Here is a 16,630-nt window from a genome sequence, read left to right on the forward strand (position 1 = left end):
TGAAATTCTGGTTTTCATAGACTGAAGCGAATAAGCTCGTGGCGCGAAACGGCAGGTTACGCAATACTCGTTCCCTCTTCTAGAGAGAACCGAGGTTACGTTAGGTAACCGAGCATCCACTGCATGAGTCCCAGGGGAGCCCGGGGAACACAACATGCGGGAGCAGGCGGCCAGCAACGCGGGCCAGCACATGTCATAAGCACTTCATAGGAATACAGAGCGGTTCTGCCGGTCTGTGTATAAGCATGGAGAATGCGGCCAGCAGCGCGGGCCAGCACAGTACATAAGCACATCATAGGGAGAATATAGAGCGGCTTCGCCCGTCTATGTATAGAGAGTATAACCCCTAGCGCAGCTGAGTGTAGAATAGGCGGCCAGCAACGCGGGCCAGCACCAGTGCACAAGCGCGTGATGGGGAAAATACAGAGCGGCTCCGCCGTTCTGTATATAGAGAATCTCATCCCTTAGTGCAGCTCACCAGAAAAGCTAGTAGTACACGAAAGTAGTCTGCACATGAACGACTGGGCAGAACATACATATCACTTAAACTGATAACAGTTTAGCCTGCAAGTCGGGAACTTCCAGGTTATAAAATCTCACGAATGTAGAGGGGGAGGCCCAGCCTGCCGCCATACAAATGTCGTGAATAGAAATCCCGCTGGACCAAGCCCACGATGAGGCCATGCCTCTAGTGGAATGGGCTCTGATGCCCATAGGGCACTGCAGGTGTTTGGACGCATAAGCTGCTGCAATAGCGTCCACTATCCATCTGGACAGGCTCTGTTTCGAGGCGGCGAGACCCCTGGTGCACCCACCAAACGAAACAAAGAGCTGCTCAGAACGCCTAAAGGCGGCGGAGCGTGTGATGTAAACTCTCAGCGCCCTGACGGGGCATAAGAGGTTCTCACTGTCCTCGCTATCGGATGCTGGCAGAGCCGACAGGGAGATGATCTGTGCCCTAAAGGAAGTGCCAATCGCTTTGGGGACGTAACCGTGTCTCGGTTTTAGGATGACTTTGGAGTCATTTGGTCCGAACTTGAGACATGCGGGGCTAACAGACAGTGCGTGTAGATCCCCCACGCGTTTTACTGACGACAGAGCTGTCAGAAAAACGGTTTTGAGCGAAAGGTATTTCAGATCCACAGATTCTAACGGTTCAAAGGGAAACGCTTTCAGGGCCTCTAGGACCAGAGAAAGATCCCAAATAGGAACCGAGGGGGGCCGCGGGGGGTTCATCCTCCTTGCTCCTCTAAGGAAGCGGATGATAGCTCGTTCCTTCCTATTGCACGGCTGCGCGTCGTCTCCACGAACGCTGCAATAGCCGCAACGTACACTTTGAGCGTGGAGGGGGACCTGCCATTGTCCAACAGCTCTTGTAGGAAGGAGAGCACCCGTGAAACCCCACATGTGTGTGGATCCAGACTCCTAGTAGCGCACCATTTAGAGAACGCTGACCATTTAGACGCGTAGAGCCTTCTCGTGGAAGGAGCTCTAGACTGAGTGATCGTGTTTACGACCCCTTCTGGCAAATCGACGGGTATCCGTTGATTATCCACGCATGCAGAGACCAGCGCTCTGGATGGGGATGCCAGATTGATCCACCGGCTTGAGAGAGAAGATCTTTCCTCACCGGGATCGGCCATGGGGCTGAGTGCGACAGCCTCACTAGCTCTGGGTACCAGATTTGGTTCTCCCATTGCGGGGCTATGAGGAGCACTGAGTGGCACGTTTCCCTGATCCTCTTGATTACCTGTGGTAACAGCGAGATCGGAGGGAAAGCATACAGCGGGTGGCTGGGCCAGGTTTGGGCCAGCGCGTCCTCGCACTTTGAGAAAAACGTCGGGCAGTGAGCGTTGTCTTTTGACGCAATAAGGTCGACTTCCGCCCTGCCGAACAGGCGCCACAGTAGCTGGACTGTCTGGGGGTGCAGGGACCATTCTCCCGGGGGAATGTTGTCTCTGGACAGTCTGTCTGGACCGACATTCAGGTTGCCCGGCACGTGCGCGGCTCTCAGCGAGCGCAACGAGTGATGAGCCCACACGAGAAGGCGTTCTGTCAGTTTGCAGAGATTCCTGGATCTGACACCGCCCTGTCGGTTCACGTAGGACACCACGGACATGTTGTCCGAGCGGACTAGCACATGGTGGTCCCGTATATGTGGGAGGAAGCGCTTGAGCACGTTCTCGACCTCTATCATCTCCAAACAGTTTATGTGGAGGCATTTCTCCTGGTCTGACCACAGGCCAAAGACCGGTTTGCCCTCGAAAAGAGCGCCCCAACCTAAGTTGGATGCTTCCTTCGAGAAAACTTTTCGGTGCGAGACGGCTCCCATTGTCACTCCCCTCTGGTACCAGTCGGCTGCTAACCAGGGTCTCAGTGCTGAAACGCAGCTCTGAGTCACTCTGATTCGTATGCCGCCGGACGCCCAGGCTCGGTGAGGCACTCAAGCGTTCAACCAGCGTTGTAGCGGGCGCATACGCAGTAGACCCAGCTGAAGCACTGCTGCAGCTGATGCCATACAACCCAGCATCCTCTGAAATGTTTTTAGATGTGCGGCGCTGCCCAACTGGAAAGACGCGGCCAGGCGTCGGATACGGCGCGTGCGCTGTGTCGACAGCCGGGCCGTCATTGCCACAGAGTCCAGTTCCAAACCCAGAAAAGAGGTTGACTGACTGGGCAGTAATGAGCTCTTGGTCCAGTTGACCGTGAGACCCAGGCTTTCCAGGTGGCTGAGAAGCACTGTTCTGGTAGAGATAACTTCTTCCTCTGACTGTGCTAGAATCAGCCAATCGTCCAAATAGTTCAGAATCCGCATGCCCTGACCTCTCAGGGGAGCGAGAGCCGTGTCCATGTACTTCGTGAATGTACGGGGTGCTAAAGACAGGCCGAACGGCAGGACGGTGTACTGATATACCCGACCGTCGAAGGCGAATCTCAAGAATGGCCTGTGACGGGGTAATATCTGGATCTGAAAGTAAGCGTCTTTCAGATCGAGGGAAATAAACCAGTCCCTCGGGCGAATCTGCGCGAGGATCTGTCTGGTTGTGAGCATTTTGAACGATCTTTTCATAAGAGCTTTGTTCAAATATCTCAGATCTGAAATCGGCCTGGGCACGAGGAAGTAACGGCTGTAAAAGCCTGACTCGCTCAGAGAAGGGGGTACCGGTTCTATGGCCCCTTTGCACAGAAGTTTCGCTATTTCTGCACGAAGTAGGTGTGCTACTTTCCCATTCACTCTCGTCTTGGTTCGCGCTTGAAAGCGCGGGGGACGGCGAGCGAACTGCAATGAATAGCCCTCTCTTACTGTGCTCAGCACCCATTCTGACGCACCTGGAATAGCTTCCCACGCTTTCGCATGTATGGCTAGGGGCAGAATGGCCCCCGGGCTCTGATTGCCGCGTTCCGCGGACTCGAGAACCTGATTCGGAGGCGTGGGTGCAGCGCGCGCGCTCTCTGTGCTTGAATACGGCGGCTCGCATGCAGCAATGGCTGGCCGTTTTACACACAATGTCCCGGTGGCATTGGACGGGGAACATATTTTACGAGGTTGAAGTGTTTGTCAGTATGTGTGAGCGCTCGAGGGCGGGCACAGGACTTACATTTGAGATATGACCGGTAGTGAGAGGCCGTGTAACAGAGCGGGCAGTGAGTAGGTGTGGGCACGGGGATGTGGACACGTGACCTACATCTAACACTCGAGCGGCTTTTGTGCGCTTTATGAGAGTGGGCTCTGTGAGAGACACGGGGTTTATAGTGCTTGTGTGTAGGGGTGAACACAGAAACGTGGGCACATTTTCTACACTTGAAACACATGCGGCGTGAGCCGGACAACCAGACATTATGCTCTTTTTGAGATTTCTCTGGGTCGCCGTGATAACGGCGGTTGTGTGCAGGCGAGCGGGTTGATTTACCGGCTCGTTGGCTGCGAGGTAAACATCTGCAGTAGCCATGACAACGGGGACTGACAGAGCGTGAAGCTTTGACGGTGGTCCGGCCGCAGCGGGACTTAACCGTCTTTTCTTCCTTTGAGGTGCTAGGAGGACTTCGCGGGCTCGGGTTTCAGCGCGATCTTAGGCCGGGGTCCCTGCGGGGGAGGCCGCCTGTTGCGGCTGGTCGAGCGTGATCTGTCGTCGTCTGATCTGTCGTCTGATCTGCGTGATCTGTTGTCGCTGCGAAGGGCGGAGGCTGGACGCTAGGCGGAGCTTTGCACAGGCTGGTCGCGAGGACGGCGTGCGGCTGAGCTCGAGCGTCGAGGCAGGAAAAGGTTCATAGCCTGTCTGGTTTTCTGTACCTCCAAGAAGCGGTCCACGGTTATCCGCTGGGCCGAAGAGGCCGGTGGGGGAGAGCGGGGCGTTGAGAAAAACTGCACGCTCGGACTCCCTCATGTCGGCGAGCGTCATCCAGAGGTCCGCTCTGTGACGGTCAGCGAGGACATGCACCTTCCAAGAGCCTGGGCAGCGGATTTTGTGGCGCGAAGGGAGAGGTCCGTCACACTGCGCAGATCCGCGATCGAAGCAGGATCCGAGCCTCTCTCGTCCAGATCACGGAGGAGATCGACCTGGAGGATCTGTAGTACTGCCATGGAGTGCAGGGCTGAAGCAGCCTGTCCGGCGGCGGAGAAAGTGCGGCCGACGAGGGCTGATGTAGTCCTGCAGGCTTTGGACGGGAGGGCAGCCTTTGAACGCCATCCAGAGGGCGGGCAAAGGTGCGCTGCAACCGCCTCTTCCACGGGGGGAATGGCATTATACCCCTTCTCGGCAGTGCCGTCAACCTGTGAGAGCGCCGAGGAGGCATGGGAAGAGACTCTCGCGGAGAATGGTGCATTCCACGATTTAGAAAGCTCGTTGTGGAGCTCTGGCAGGAAGGGTGCAGTCCTGGATGCGGGTGTTCGGCGGCGGCGATGTAGAAAGCAGCCGTCGAGTCTGTTTGGCGCTGGCTCTTTCGGCGGTGACCACTCGAGGCCAAGCTGGTCAACGGCCTTATTGAGGAGGCGCAGAAGTTCCGCATCCTCACCGGCTCGAGTACGGCCGGATTCCTGGACTGACGAGGAGGCGGTGGACCACTCCTCGCTGTCAGAGGCCAGGATGGAGCAGCTGTCAGCGGCGGCGTCTTCATCCAACTCATCCACTTCGTCCCCTGAATGTGTGTCCCAAGTGCCGGCGGCTGCGCGGCCGGGAGGGGGGGCGGAGAGGGAGAGAGAGAAGCTCGAGGGAAGGGTTCCGGCGAGCTTTTAGGCGCCACATCGGTCTCCGGTAGTCTCTGGGAGCGGCGCTTTTTTCTGCGCGGCCCAGCAGAGACAGGCGGAGTGACAGCTTCGTTGAAAGCTTCAAGTCGAGCCTGCAGGGTCGATATTGAAAGCTCTTCGCACTCAGGGCAGCCGCCCGTAGAGAGTGCGGTGGCGTCGTGCTCGCGGCCCAGGCAGAGAGCGCAGAGCCGCAGGAAAGGCGAGGCATTTTTATAAAAACGCCTCATGCTCATTTAGAGAGAGAGAGAAAGTGTGTGTCGCAGCGGTGAACACACATGGCAGAAAAAGGATATGTCGCCGGATGGCGTAGCAGGCACGGATGGCTGAAGGCGGCGAAGGCGGCCGGCTTCCTCAGACGCTTCCTAAGCTTGCTGGTCGCTGAATTCAACGGCGGCGGGTCTCAAGATCCAGCGATGCGAAGAGCTTCGCTGAAGACATGAAAATCAGAATTTCAGCCCCTCCTTTATACACGCTAGCCACACCCATTCTGGCGGGCCGAGGCGCGTGGAGGGCGCGAAGCACCCTCAATGGGCGTGACGTCACGCAGGGCTCACCGATAGGCTGCTGCAGTTGCCGCAGGACAGCCAATGAGCACACTTATACAGCCTGCAATGGTCTGCTGGCTGCCGCACTGCGTTGACAATAAATACAAAATTAAGGATAATTTTTTGGCTTCAGATCTCGAGAAAAGACAACTTTACCCGTAGCGTAAGCAACTTACGCAATACGAGAGAACCTCTCGTAAGAGAACTACAAGGCAAGAACAACTCTGTGTATGATTTGGTAGCTTCTGTCCAGTCTTTCCATAGGAAGCTGGATATTTTCAAAGAGGATCTCAAAGAGGACTGCACACATTTTCCTTCACTGAAACAAATCAGTGAGAGAGATACTTCCTTTCATGTGGAGTTCATACAGAAACTGAAAACTTTAGAGATCGTTTTGGGAACTTCTGCCTTGGAGACCAGCTTCTCCTTTTCATTCAGAATCCATTTCTGGTAAAAAATGTACTCACATTTTCACAGGAGGCAACACAGTTATACAAGTGGGCAGATGTGGGACTGCTACAAATGGAACTGGTTGATCTTCAAGCAAATGTGGCATTAAAAAAGCAGTGTGGAGGTTGTGACCCTGCCACCTTCTGGATACAGACTGTGCCAGAGGCTATTTTCCCTGGACTTAGAAAAGTGGCACTACACACCTTGAGCATGTTTGGTTCAAAGTATAGCTGTGAGTCAGCTTTCTCAACACTTAACATTATCAAAAGTAAATACAGGTCAAGAATGACCAATGAACATTTACATTCCAGTTTGAGGATTGCACTGACCCCATTCCTCCCAAGATTCAAAGTGTTAGCTGGAAAGGCCAGAGCCAATTTCTCCCATTGAAGTTCTCAATCAGACAATGTATGCAAATTAACATGAACGTAATGCGATTTTTTTCTTTTCTTCGGAACTAGAAGTTTTATGCTTCCATCTTTACGTTCAACCCAGTTCAGCCTAACAGACAATTTTATTTAAATTTCATAAGAGGTTATTTACATTTTGATGGACTTAAAGGAACAGTACAAAATAAGAGATAAAGGGTTTCTTGCACTTTTTCATTTTTCCAAAACTGGTGGCACTATTTTTGCCTGTTTGTGTTTCTGAATGATATTGCTGATTATCTTTTACCAATGCAACTTGAAGCACAGAAGAGAGCAGTGTTCAACATTAGATACATTTAGTTAAGTAGAGTAGTGTTGTCAAAAATATCGATATTTCGATAAATATCGATACTGAAATATCTGAACGGTACCAATACTAATTTCCTGAAGTATCGATACTAGCCGAGCTGTCACTTTCACTTCTCTCCAAAGGCGCGTTGACAAACACCACACGCGCACTCGTATCATTCGCTCTGGTTAAATAGCAAAGGTGAAGTGAATGGGGCCGATCACACTTGACGCGTTTTTTGCAGTGAGAGGCGCCTATTTTCAATTGGTTTCCAGCGAGCGTTCTGCGCGCTGTTTATGCGCCTGCTGCGCCTCGCGGGCCTTCCGCTGTAGTGCTGAAAGCTAGTTGCTGTCACAACGCACACACAGGGAAAAGGTAAGATCCAATCGCAAGTAATTTATTAGGGTAATCCGTACTCACAAACTAGTCCAGGCAATGGTCAAAATCCATACAAAAGCAGTCCAACAAACAAGAAACAAACAGGCATGGAACACAGAGGTGCAATGACATTAAACAACGAATCCGCAACAATCACAGAACAGACAGGGTATAAATAGACAGGTACAAACAATGTGACGAGAAACAGCTGAATGCAATGATGAGTGATAAGGGACAGCTGAGTGCAATGAAAAGACAAGAATCATGGGGAATGTAGTACGAGAGTGTGCTGGACCCCGTGAGGAAGGAGGACATCTAGTGGTGACCCAAGGAACATAAACCAGACACTGTGACATAACCCCCCCTCTACGGAGTGGCTCCCAGACACTCCAAGACAGGACACGGAACAAAACAAGAGTTCAGGAGGGAGGTGGCACGGTGGAGGATCAGGGGGAGGGACGGGGGGCCAGGTCCATGAAGGGAAACAGAAACGGGGTAACAGACTCAAAGGGGGCCAGGGTGACACAGACAATACATCAGGGGAACAGGGCGAAGCAAACAGTCCATCCGGTGGCCGGGGCGAAACAAACAGTCCATCGGGCGGCCAGGGCGGAGACTTTCCCTCGGGCGGCCAGGGCGGAGACTTTCCCTCGGGCGGCCAGGGCGGAGACAACAGTCCATCGGGCGGCCAGGGCGGAGACTTTCCCTCGGGCGGCCAGGGCGGAGACAACAGTCCATCGGGCGGCCAGGGCGGAGACTTTCCCTCGGGCGGCCAGGGCGGAGACAACAGTCCATCGGGCGGCCAGGGCGGAGACTTTCCCTCGGGCGGCCAGGGCGGAGACAACAGTCCATCGGGCGGCCAGGGCGGAGACTTTCCCTCGGGCGGCCAGGGCGGAGACTTTCCCTCGGGCGGCCAACGCGGTGAAGACCCCTCGGGCGGCCAACGCGGTGAAGACCCCTCGGGCGGCCACGGCGCAGGAACTGGAACAGACACCAACGGCTCAGGCACTGGAACTGGCACCACCGACTCAGGCACTGGAACTGGCACCACCGACTCAGGCACTGGAACTGGCACCACCGACTCAGGCACTGGAACTGGCACCACCGACTCAGGCACTGGAACTGGCACCACCGACTCAGGCACTGGAACTGGCACCACCGACTCAGGCACTGGAACTGGCACCACCGACTCAGGCACTGGAACTGGCACCACCGACTCAGGCACTGGCACCACCGGCTCAGGAACAGACACCACCGGCCCAGGAACAGACACCACCGGCCCAGGAACAGACACCACCGGTCCAAGTGTGTGCGTAGCCCACACACACCACATGGCTGTGGCCATAATGGCCAGTGTCGCGGTCACTGAGGGCTCAGGAACAGACGCCCCCGGCTCAGGCTCAGGAACAGACACCACCGGCTCAGGAACAGACACAGAAACAGACACAAGCACAGGCACAGACTCTGGCTCCGGCTCAGCAACAGACACTGGCTCCGGCTCAGGAACAGACACTGGCTCCGGCTCAGGAACTGGAACAGACACAGACACTGGCTCCGGCTCAGGAACTGGAACAGACACAGACACTGGCTCCGGCTCAGGAACTGGAACAGACACCGACACTGGCTCCGGCTCAGGAACTGGAACAGACACAGACACTGGCTCCGGCTCAGGAACAGACACTGGCTCCGGCTCAGGAACAGACACTGGCTCCGGCTCAGGAACAGACACTGGCTCCGGCTCAGGAACAGACACTGGCTCCGGCTCAGGAACAGACACTGGCTCCGGCTCAGGAACAGACACTGGCTCAGGCTCAGGAACAGACACCACCGGCTCAAGAACAGACACAGGCACAAGCTCAGGGACAGACACAGGCTCAGGAACAAACTCAGGCACAGACACCACCAGCTCAGGTTCAAGAACAGACACAGGCTCGACGGCGGCCATCTTGTCAGGGAACACAGGCTCGGCAGACGTGACGTGAACACTCTCGGCGGCGGCCATCTTGTCTGAAGATACAGACTTGGCAGACGTGACGTGAACACTCTCGGCGGCGGCCATCTTGTCTGAAGACACAGGCTCGGCAGACGTGACGTGAACACTCTCAGCGGCTGCCATCTTGTCTGAAGACACAGGCTCGGCAGGCGTGACGTGAACAGGCTTGGCGGTGGCCATCTTGTCCGAAGACACAGGCTCGGCAGACGTGACGTGATCAGTCTCTGGCTGGGCAGACGTGATGTGAACAGTCTCGGCGGTGGCCATCTTGTCCGAAGACACAGGCTCGGCAGACGTGACGTGATCAGTCTCTGGCTGGGCAGACGTGACGTGAACAGTCTCTGGCTGGGCAGACGTGACATGAACAGACTCGGCGACGGCCATCTTGTCCAAAGACACCGGCTCGGCAGGCGTGACGTGAACAGTCTTGACACTCTCCAGGATTTGATATAACCTCTCGAAGTACTCCAACAGAGTTTCAGCTGCTCTGTCAATCTCAGACTGCACAGGGACCTCCGAGACTGGGACCACCAGAACTGGGACCACCGGACTCGGGATCACCGGAACTGGGACCACCGGAACTGGGACCACCGGACTCGGGACCACTGGAACTGGGACCACCAGCACTGGGACCACCAGCACTGGGACCCCCGGTACTGAGACCACCGGCCTCGGGACCACCGGGACAGGGACCACCGGGACAGGGACCACCGGGATGACAGTGGCCTGCTCGGATGGGACGGCCTCCGGGACGACAGCGGGCTGCTCCGAGGGGAAGGCCTCCGGGACGACCTCCAGGGAGACAGCGGGCTGTTCGAGAACGACCTCCAGGTCTTGAGGAACAGAGGACGCCTGCTTCCTCCTTCTCCTCCGCCTACGACAGCAAGATGGTGGCATCGAGTCCACCGCCTCTGGAGGCCCAACAATCTCCGCGGTCCTTCGCACACACATGGAAAAATACTCCAGCAGGGAAATATGAGACCCTGAATCTCCTCCAGATGGAAAAACCTCATTCCGCGGTATCCACATATTGGTCAGTCCATTCTCTAATTCCGCAGGGAAAAGGTAAGATCCAATCGCAAGTAATTTATTAGGGTAATCCGTACTCACAAACTAGTCCAGGCAATGGTCAAAATCCATACAAAAGCAGTCCAACAAACAAGAAACAAACAGGCATGGAACACAGAGGTGCAATGACATTAAACAACGAATCCGCAACAATCACAGAACAGACAGGGTATAAATAGACAGGTACAAACAATGTGACGAGAAACAGCTGAATGCAATGATGAGTGATAAGGGACAGCTGAGTGCAATGAAAAGACAAGAATCATGGGGAATGTAGTACGAGAGTGTGCTGGACACCGTGAGGAAGGAGGACATCTAGTGGTGACCCAAGGAACATAAACCAGACACTGTGACAGTTGCTTGAACGCCTGGAGAGTGCGATGATGGAGGATAAACTTGTGGTGCTCTCGCGGGTTACCAGGAGCTTAACGACTTCACGAACCGTAACTACCACAATGTTAACAGAAAGTAAATAAAATTAATAAAAGGCTGATTTGACGTTTACTTGACTGACAGGACAGCTGTTTCAGTGGTTGCCGAGCAACATAACAAACGCAGCGCACTGCTCGTTCTGTGTGATGATGAGTGCTGTGTGCCTCGCGTTTTCGAACCTGAAAAACGCGTTAGTGTGATCGGGGCCTAATATAGAAAAGCACCTGAAAGACCGACACCGGGATCTATATAAATCATTTCGAGAGGTTGGTAACTCTTCTCATTTTAACATTTCTGAAACATTAACCAAGATGACCTAGTATTGTTGTTGATATGAGTGTGTGTTGTCTCGTTTTTTTCACCGTAATTCTTAAAGTTAATATAATCTGACTGAGAAATCTTAGACAAGTAACGTTAAATATTTTAACTGTGGTCAAATGTAAATTAACTTGTGCTTATTTAACTTTATTCAAAAATTTGTATTTAATTCTGCAATTTGCCTTCATATCTTATCATCAATTTGATTGCACAGATACTAATTAAACTAAACTGAGCTATTGAATGACATCTTTGAATTCAATAATGAAATGCCTTTAACTGAAAATGTAATGTTTTATCTTATTATTATACATTACTGACACTATATCCTCCAATTTGATACTGTTAAGTGCTTTGACACAATCTGTATTGTTAAAAGCACTAATAGCATTGTTTTCGCGTCTAATGCACACACGTTTGTGTTTAAATCTGTTCATCAAATAACGTTAATGTATTAACCAGCATTAATGCTTTTGAACAAGTGCACTACTTCAGGACATTTTTGTTCATGTAAAATATCCCTCATTGTCATGTTCTAGAGTGTAGTTTTTTTCTCCGTGGTATCGAAAATGGTATCGAATATCGATATTTTTCAAGGTATCGTATCGAAGTTAGAAATTCTAGTATCGTGACAACACTAAAGTAGAGACAATACATGTAAATGAACATAAAATGGGATATGAGATTTCTGATTTATTTGAACAGGGAGGTTTGCGTTCATTGATTGTGATTGTTAATGTCAGTTCAGCCGAAAAAAGCACTTTAGTTTTCCTTTTAAGTTGTTGAAAGAATGTTGAAAGTAATGTATGTTCAGTGCAGATTTAGAGATGAAGGCATTTTGCACAGTTTCCTTTATCATATTTTTGTCAGACATTGTTACTGGCTGAATTCAGATATTTTGTACCAAAGCAACTTAAAGGACATAACAGAACAGCATTAAAATGAGATCAGTTTTGTGAAGGATTACTTATGTCTGCTTATACATATGAAAAGACATGTTTATCCATAACATTATACTTTGTTCAATTAAAAATAAAGAAATAAAATGTTATCTACACTAATTTCTTTAGTCTGGTAAAACCCACCAATTCATATTTTTAGGTATATAATTGTCCGGACCTCGGCTGGTGAGGAGGGTTCATTTACTGGACCTCAAGCAATTTTAGTTGAAGACCCCTGATGTAGGCTACAATGTAATCATCTAAACGCCTATTCATAAAAATGACAGGAAAACACAACAAATCAAATCAAACACAACAAAGCTCCGAAAAGTGTTTCGAATCAATAAATGAACATTTCCCAAAATTTGGTAACACTTTACTTGAAGGGGTGTGCATAAAACTGACATGACAGCTTCATAATCATGACATGACACATGTTATTAATATGAAGGAGGTTTTGTGCATGTTAATGACAATTGTCATTAAGTGTGATTCGCTCAATTATGACATTTTTTAATGCAAAGATGACATTGTTTGAGATGTCTTTGTTATGGCAACTTGACATAAACCAATACATCATAACCAGTCAGTGTCTTTGTTATGACAACTTGACATTACCAAGATAACATAACCTGTCATAAATATGTCATAAACATAGCAGATTAATCATCAAACTTAAGAAACTACTTAGCTTTATGGGTTAACATTACATTATATTTCTGACCACTTTTTTTTCCAGTGGTACAAATTGAATTTGTCATTAACATGTCATTAAGTGTTAATACTGTCAAATTGTTTTATAACTAATACTGGGGAAAAAAAGTGGTCAGAAATATATTCATGACAGTGTTATAATGGCGTCATGACAGCCAATGTCAAAACCAACCACATGACACTTTAATGTAATGTTAACCCATTAAGCTAAATAGTTTCTTAAGTTTGATGATTAATCTGCTATATCATGTTTGTGACACATTTATGACAGGTTATGATGTATTGGTTTATGTCAAGTTGTCATAACAAAGACACTGACAGGTTATGATGTATTGGTTTATGTCAAGTCATCATGACAAAGACATCTCAAACAATGTCATATTTGCATTAAAATGTCATAATTGAGCGAATGACACTTAATGACAGTTGTCATAAACATGCATAAAACCTCCTTCATATTCATGACATGTGTCATGTCATGATTATGAAGCTGTCATGTCAGTCATATGCACACCCCTTCAAGTAAAGTGTTACCAAAAGTTTTTCTTTTTGACAAATATTAAACTAGAGACAAAATTATGAAGATGGTGGAGCTGAGATTCGAACTCGGAACGTTTGAAGCTCCGCATATTGTTGCGTTGTCTGTGTCTGAACGCTGTGTAGAGAATGAGATTAACGTTTTATGCTCATGCAAAGCCTCATTGATGTAGCCTAATATTGTTCTATTGCAATGTTTTATGTTGAAATGTTTTCATTATTTATTAAAGAAAATTATGCTAATCATAACAACCTACTGTAAGCCTATTTAATTCTTAATAAAGAATCCTAAAACACAAATGCTGCCGACTAACATCGTTTAGCAGGTCCTGATCAATGTTTTAATTTGACGATAATTTAATTTATTTCACTGTTATGTTTAATTTAATAAATCTACTGACAAATTAAAATAACACGAAATATAACCTATTGACATGCATAACCTTTCTAAATGATAGAAAAATTGGACACACAATGTTAACATTTAGCCTACTTTGCTTGAATTTGATGCAATAATAGAAGCCTACGTTTTGTTTCAGTTCTAAATTTGTACTGTATTGTGATTATGAATTTGTTTAACTACACTGTTTCACTGTTTCCCTTGAATTTATCTGCTACCAGCTCTCAATCGCTCTCAATGAGCCGCAGGCAGGTTACACAATAGAGAGAATAAATGGACACTTTTCAAAGTCTGTGATTGTAGCGGTAAAAGGCAGCAAATGCACACCCACAATTTTACCGCCGCGGGAACGGCGATTAACAAGTATCATTAATGTGGGCCGTGGACAGAAGATCAACGCCAAGGTCAGGATTTTTGTTCAATAATACATTCATTTTGGTCTGTTTTTCACCAAACCCTATCATATACCCCACAGAACGCTTTGAATATACAACACATGTTGCATGGGACCATTCTCTGATACTTCTTAATCTTTTAAAAAACTTGATGCTGGTCAAGATTTTTATATCTCTTTTTGTGGTCTGAAAAAGAAAGAAGGACATATGGCATTAGAACAACACCAGGGTAAAATATGTAAAAAATTAAATTAAAAAAAAATTATCATTTTAATTTGATGACCTATCCCTTTAATCTTTTTTTAAGACATAAAATATTTTTAATATTGCAGAGTTTTATCTGACTTTTTTACAGCATGACAAGCTTTATTAATTATGACCTCAGGAACAAGGTAGCATTTTATTTAGTAAAATGTCACATCAGAATTTTACAGGAAAAACATCACATCAGAACACCAAAGACACAGGGAAAAGTATGAAGTAGGAGAGCAGAGAACAGCAGAGGAACAGGAAGCTCTGGGTGACACTCTGAGCACCGTTACACAGGTCCCCCTTACAACATGAGTATGATGATGTGGTATCACAAAGATGTTTAGAGACACAGCCTTTGGCAACCCTTAACGGGCCTTCAAAATGATCTGATGAAAAGAAAGAAGAAAAACAAAAAACAAAGGCGGATTCAGTCTAAGCTGTACATTGGTATTTGTGATCTGCATCACATGTTTAAACCTAAAAGAGTTTAAAAGATAATGATCTTCCTTTTCCAGATTCTCACCTGTTAATGTAAAGCAGCGGTCTTCATTCCCTGAACAGCTCAATGTTTTTGAGCAGCTCTTTTCATCACAAGTATAACATTTCTTTCCATTTGCAACGGGATCTACAGGAGGAAAACAATATTTTATTTTATTTATTTTATTTTATTTTCTGTACAAAATATCCAATGAAACAACACTCCTTTATCTGCTCCATTCAATCAGTTCACGACAGACAGCCACACCCTGCATTTTATTTTCTGATTGAATGTCATTTGGAAGTAAAAGAAGTGTTGACTTTACAGAAGATTTGCATATTGTCATTTAAGTATTTAAGTACAATACCTGGAGGACCTTGGCGGTTACACAGGTCTGTGTTACAGCAGGAAGAATACATCCTCATATAGCCGTAGTTATAGGACCAACTATGACAGACATCAGCACAACCTTTAGACATCTGTTTAGTAGTAATGCCACCTAAAAAATATGAATGATACAGGAAAGACCAATTAAACTGGAAAATTGATTTATAAATGTCAACATTTAGAACTTTTCTTATTTACATTTTTTAAATGCAGATCATAACAATCTGAGAGAAAACAAATAAAAAAATCTATGTAGAATATTTTGTGATTGAAATTGTTAATTCCATCAGAAAAACAAGAATTTGTTCTGTCGCAGCTCCAGTAAATAACAGCAGCATCTCCAACTTTAAATCATATTGGACTTACCAACTTGTGCTGCTCCTGTTGAACTGAAGCACGAAGAAGATCCAGCTGGACATGTTGTAGCCGTTTGATCTGCACAAGAACCCGTCTGACTGCTGCACTCATAACACCTGAGAGAGTGTCCTTGAGTAATAAAAAAGAGAGAATGAGACATCAATTATCTGTATTTGTACCCAGTAAAATTACAGAAGTTATTTGTCTCTGTACCTGCAGTGAAAAGAAGGAACAGAAGAAAAACTGAGATTTGCAGATCCATCTTTGATCAGGAGGTGAATGAAATAATGTGCCCGTTTCAGCACTCATTTTATAGCGTAGTAAAAGGGGAGGATCTTTATGAGAAAATTAAAGTTTAACAGAAGTAGACATTTCTTGAAACAGAAACTTAAGCTCAAATTTACTTGCCAGTTAAAGATAAAGGAAAGTTTAATGAGGAATTGCAAGAAATGTAGTCTACAGTGGGGGAAATAATTATTTGATCCCCTGCTGATTTTGTAAGCTCCCACTTACAAAGAAATGAAGGGTCTATAATTTTTATGGTAGTAATTTTTATTTTTTTATTTTAACGGATAGAGAATATCAACCAAAAAATCCAGAAAAAAAAACCAAAAATGTATTTGCATTTCATTAAGTGAAATAACTATTTGATCCCAAATCAAAACATGCCTAGTACTTTGTGGAGAAACCTTTGTTGGCAATTAGGAGTACTTTCTTAAAGCGACAGGACTAATCTGTGTTCCACATGGGCACATAACCAACCTGTGGGAGGCAGAATCCTTGCTGGTTGGTAGGGCATAAGTGGGCGAGCTTACAAAATCAGCAGGGGATCATAATTATTTCCCCCACTGTACTTAAATCAACCTTCTTAAAGTGATAGTTCGCCCAAAAACAGAAATTCTGTCATCTTTATTCACCCTCATTGCAGGAGCATAATTTTGTTTATGTTCAGTGATAATTATTGCATACTGTGTGGTGCATTTAAGTTTTTGAATATTTGTGTTTTGATTGTAAACTTTCTTT

General features: G+C 47.6%; 2 protein-coding genes and 1 long non-coding RNA gene across 3 annotated transcripts in view; all 3 read right to left on the reverse strand.

The window, feature by feature from the left end:
* LOC309503472 (uncharacterized protein) overlaps positions 1-15,900 on the reverse strand; it is a 95,336-nt gene extending 79,436 nt beyond the window's left edge. The window contains exons 1-3 of the mRNA XM_082176311.1: positions 15,821-15,900; positions 15,617-15,736; positions 15,231-15,362 (exon numbers count right to left, since the gene is read on the reverse strand). Of these exons, the coding sequence (XP_082032437.1) occupies positions 15,231-15,362; positions 15,617-15,736; positions 15,821-15,869 (301 nt within the window). The 5' untranslated portion in view covers positions 15,870-15,900. The remainder of the gene's footprint in view (positions 1-15,230; positions 15,363-15,616; positions 15,737-15,820) is intronic.
* On the reverse strand, positions 6,981-11,678 carry LOC309503561. The gene is made up of 3 exons (XR_014207730.1): positions 11,053-11,678; positions 10,751-11,007; positions 6,981-7,305 (listed from the first exon to the last, which is right to left on the reverse strand). It is a non-coding gene; the product is annotated as an uncharacterized lncRNA (long non-coding RNA).
* Positions 7,702-10,357, reverse strand: LOC309502544 (uncharacterized protein; the record flags this gene model as incomplete). The annotated part of the gene is made up of 4 exons (XM_082174948.1): positions 7,702-7,722; positions 8,921-9,166; positions 9,230-9,730; positions 9,986-10,357. The coding sequence occupies 4 exons, from the start codon at positions 10,355-10,357 to the stop codon at positions 7,702-7,704; spliced, it is 1,140 nt and encodes a 379-aa protein (XP_082031074.1).
* Positions 15,901-16,630: the final 730 nt, after the last annotated feature.

This window comes from Leuciscus leuciscus (genome assembly GCF_965113295.1).
Source record: "Leuciscus leuciscus genome assembly, chromosome: 7".
Taxonomy (NCBI): domain Eukaryota; kingdom Metazoa; phylum Chordata; class Actinopteri; order Cypriniformes; family Leuciscidae; genus Leuciscus; species Leuciscus leuciscus.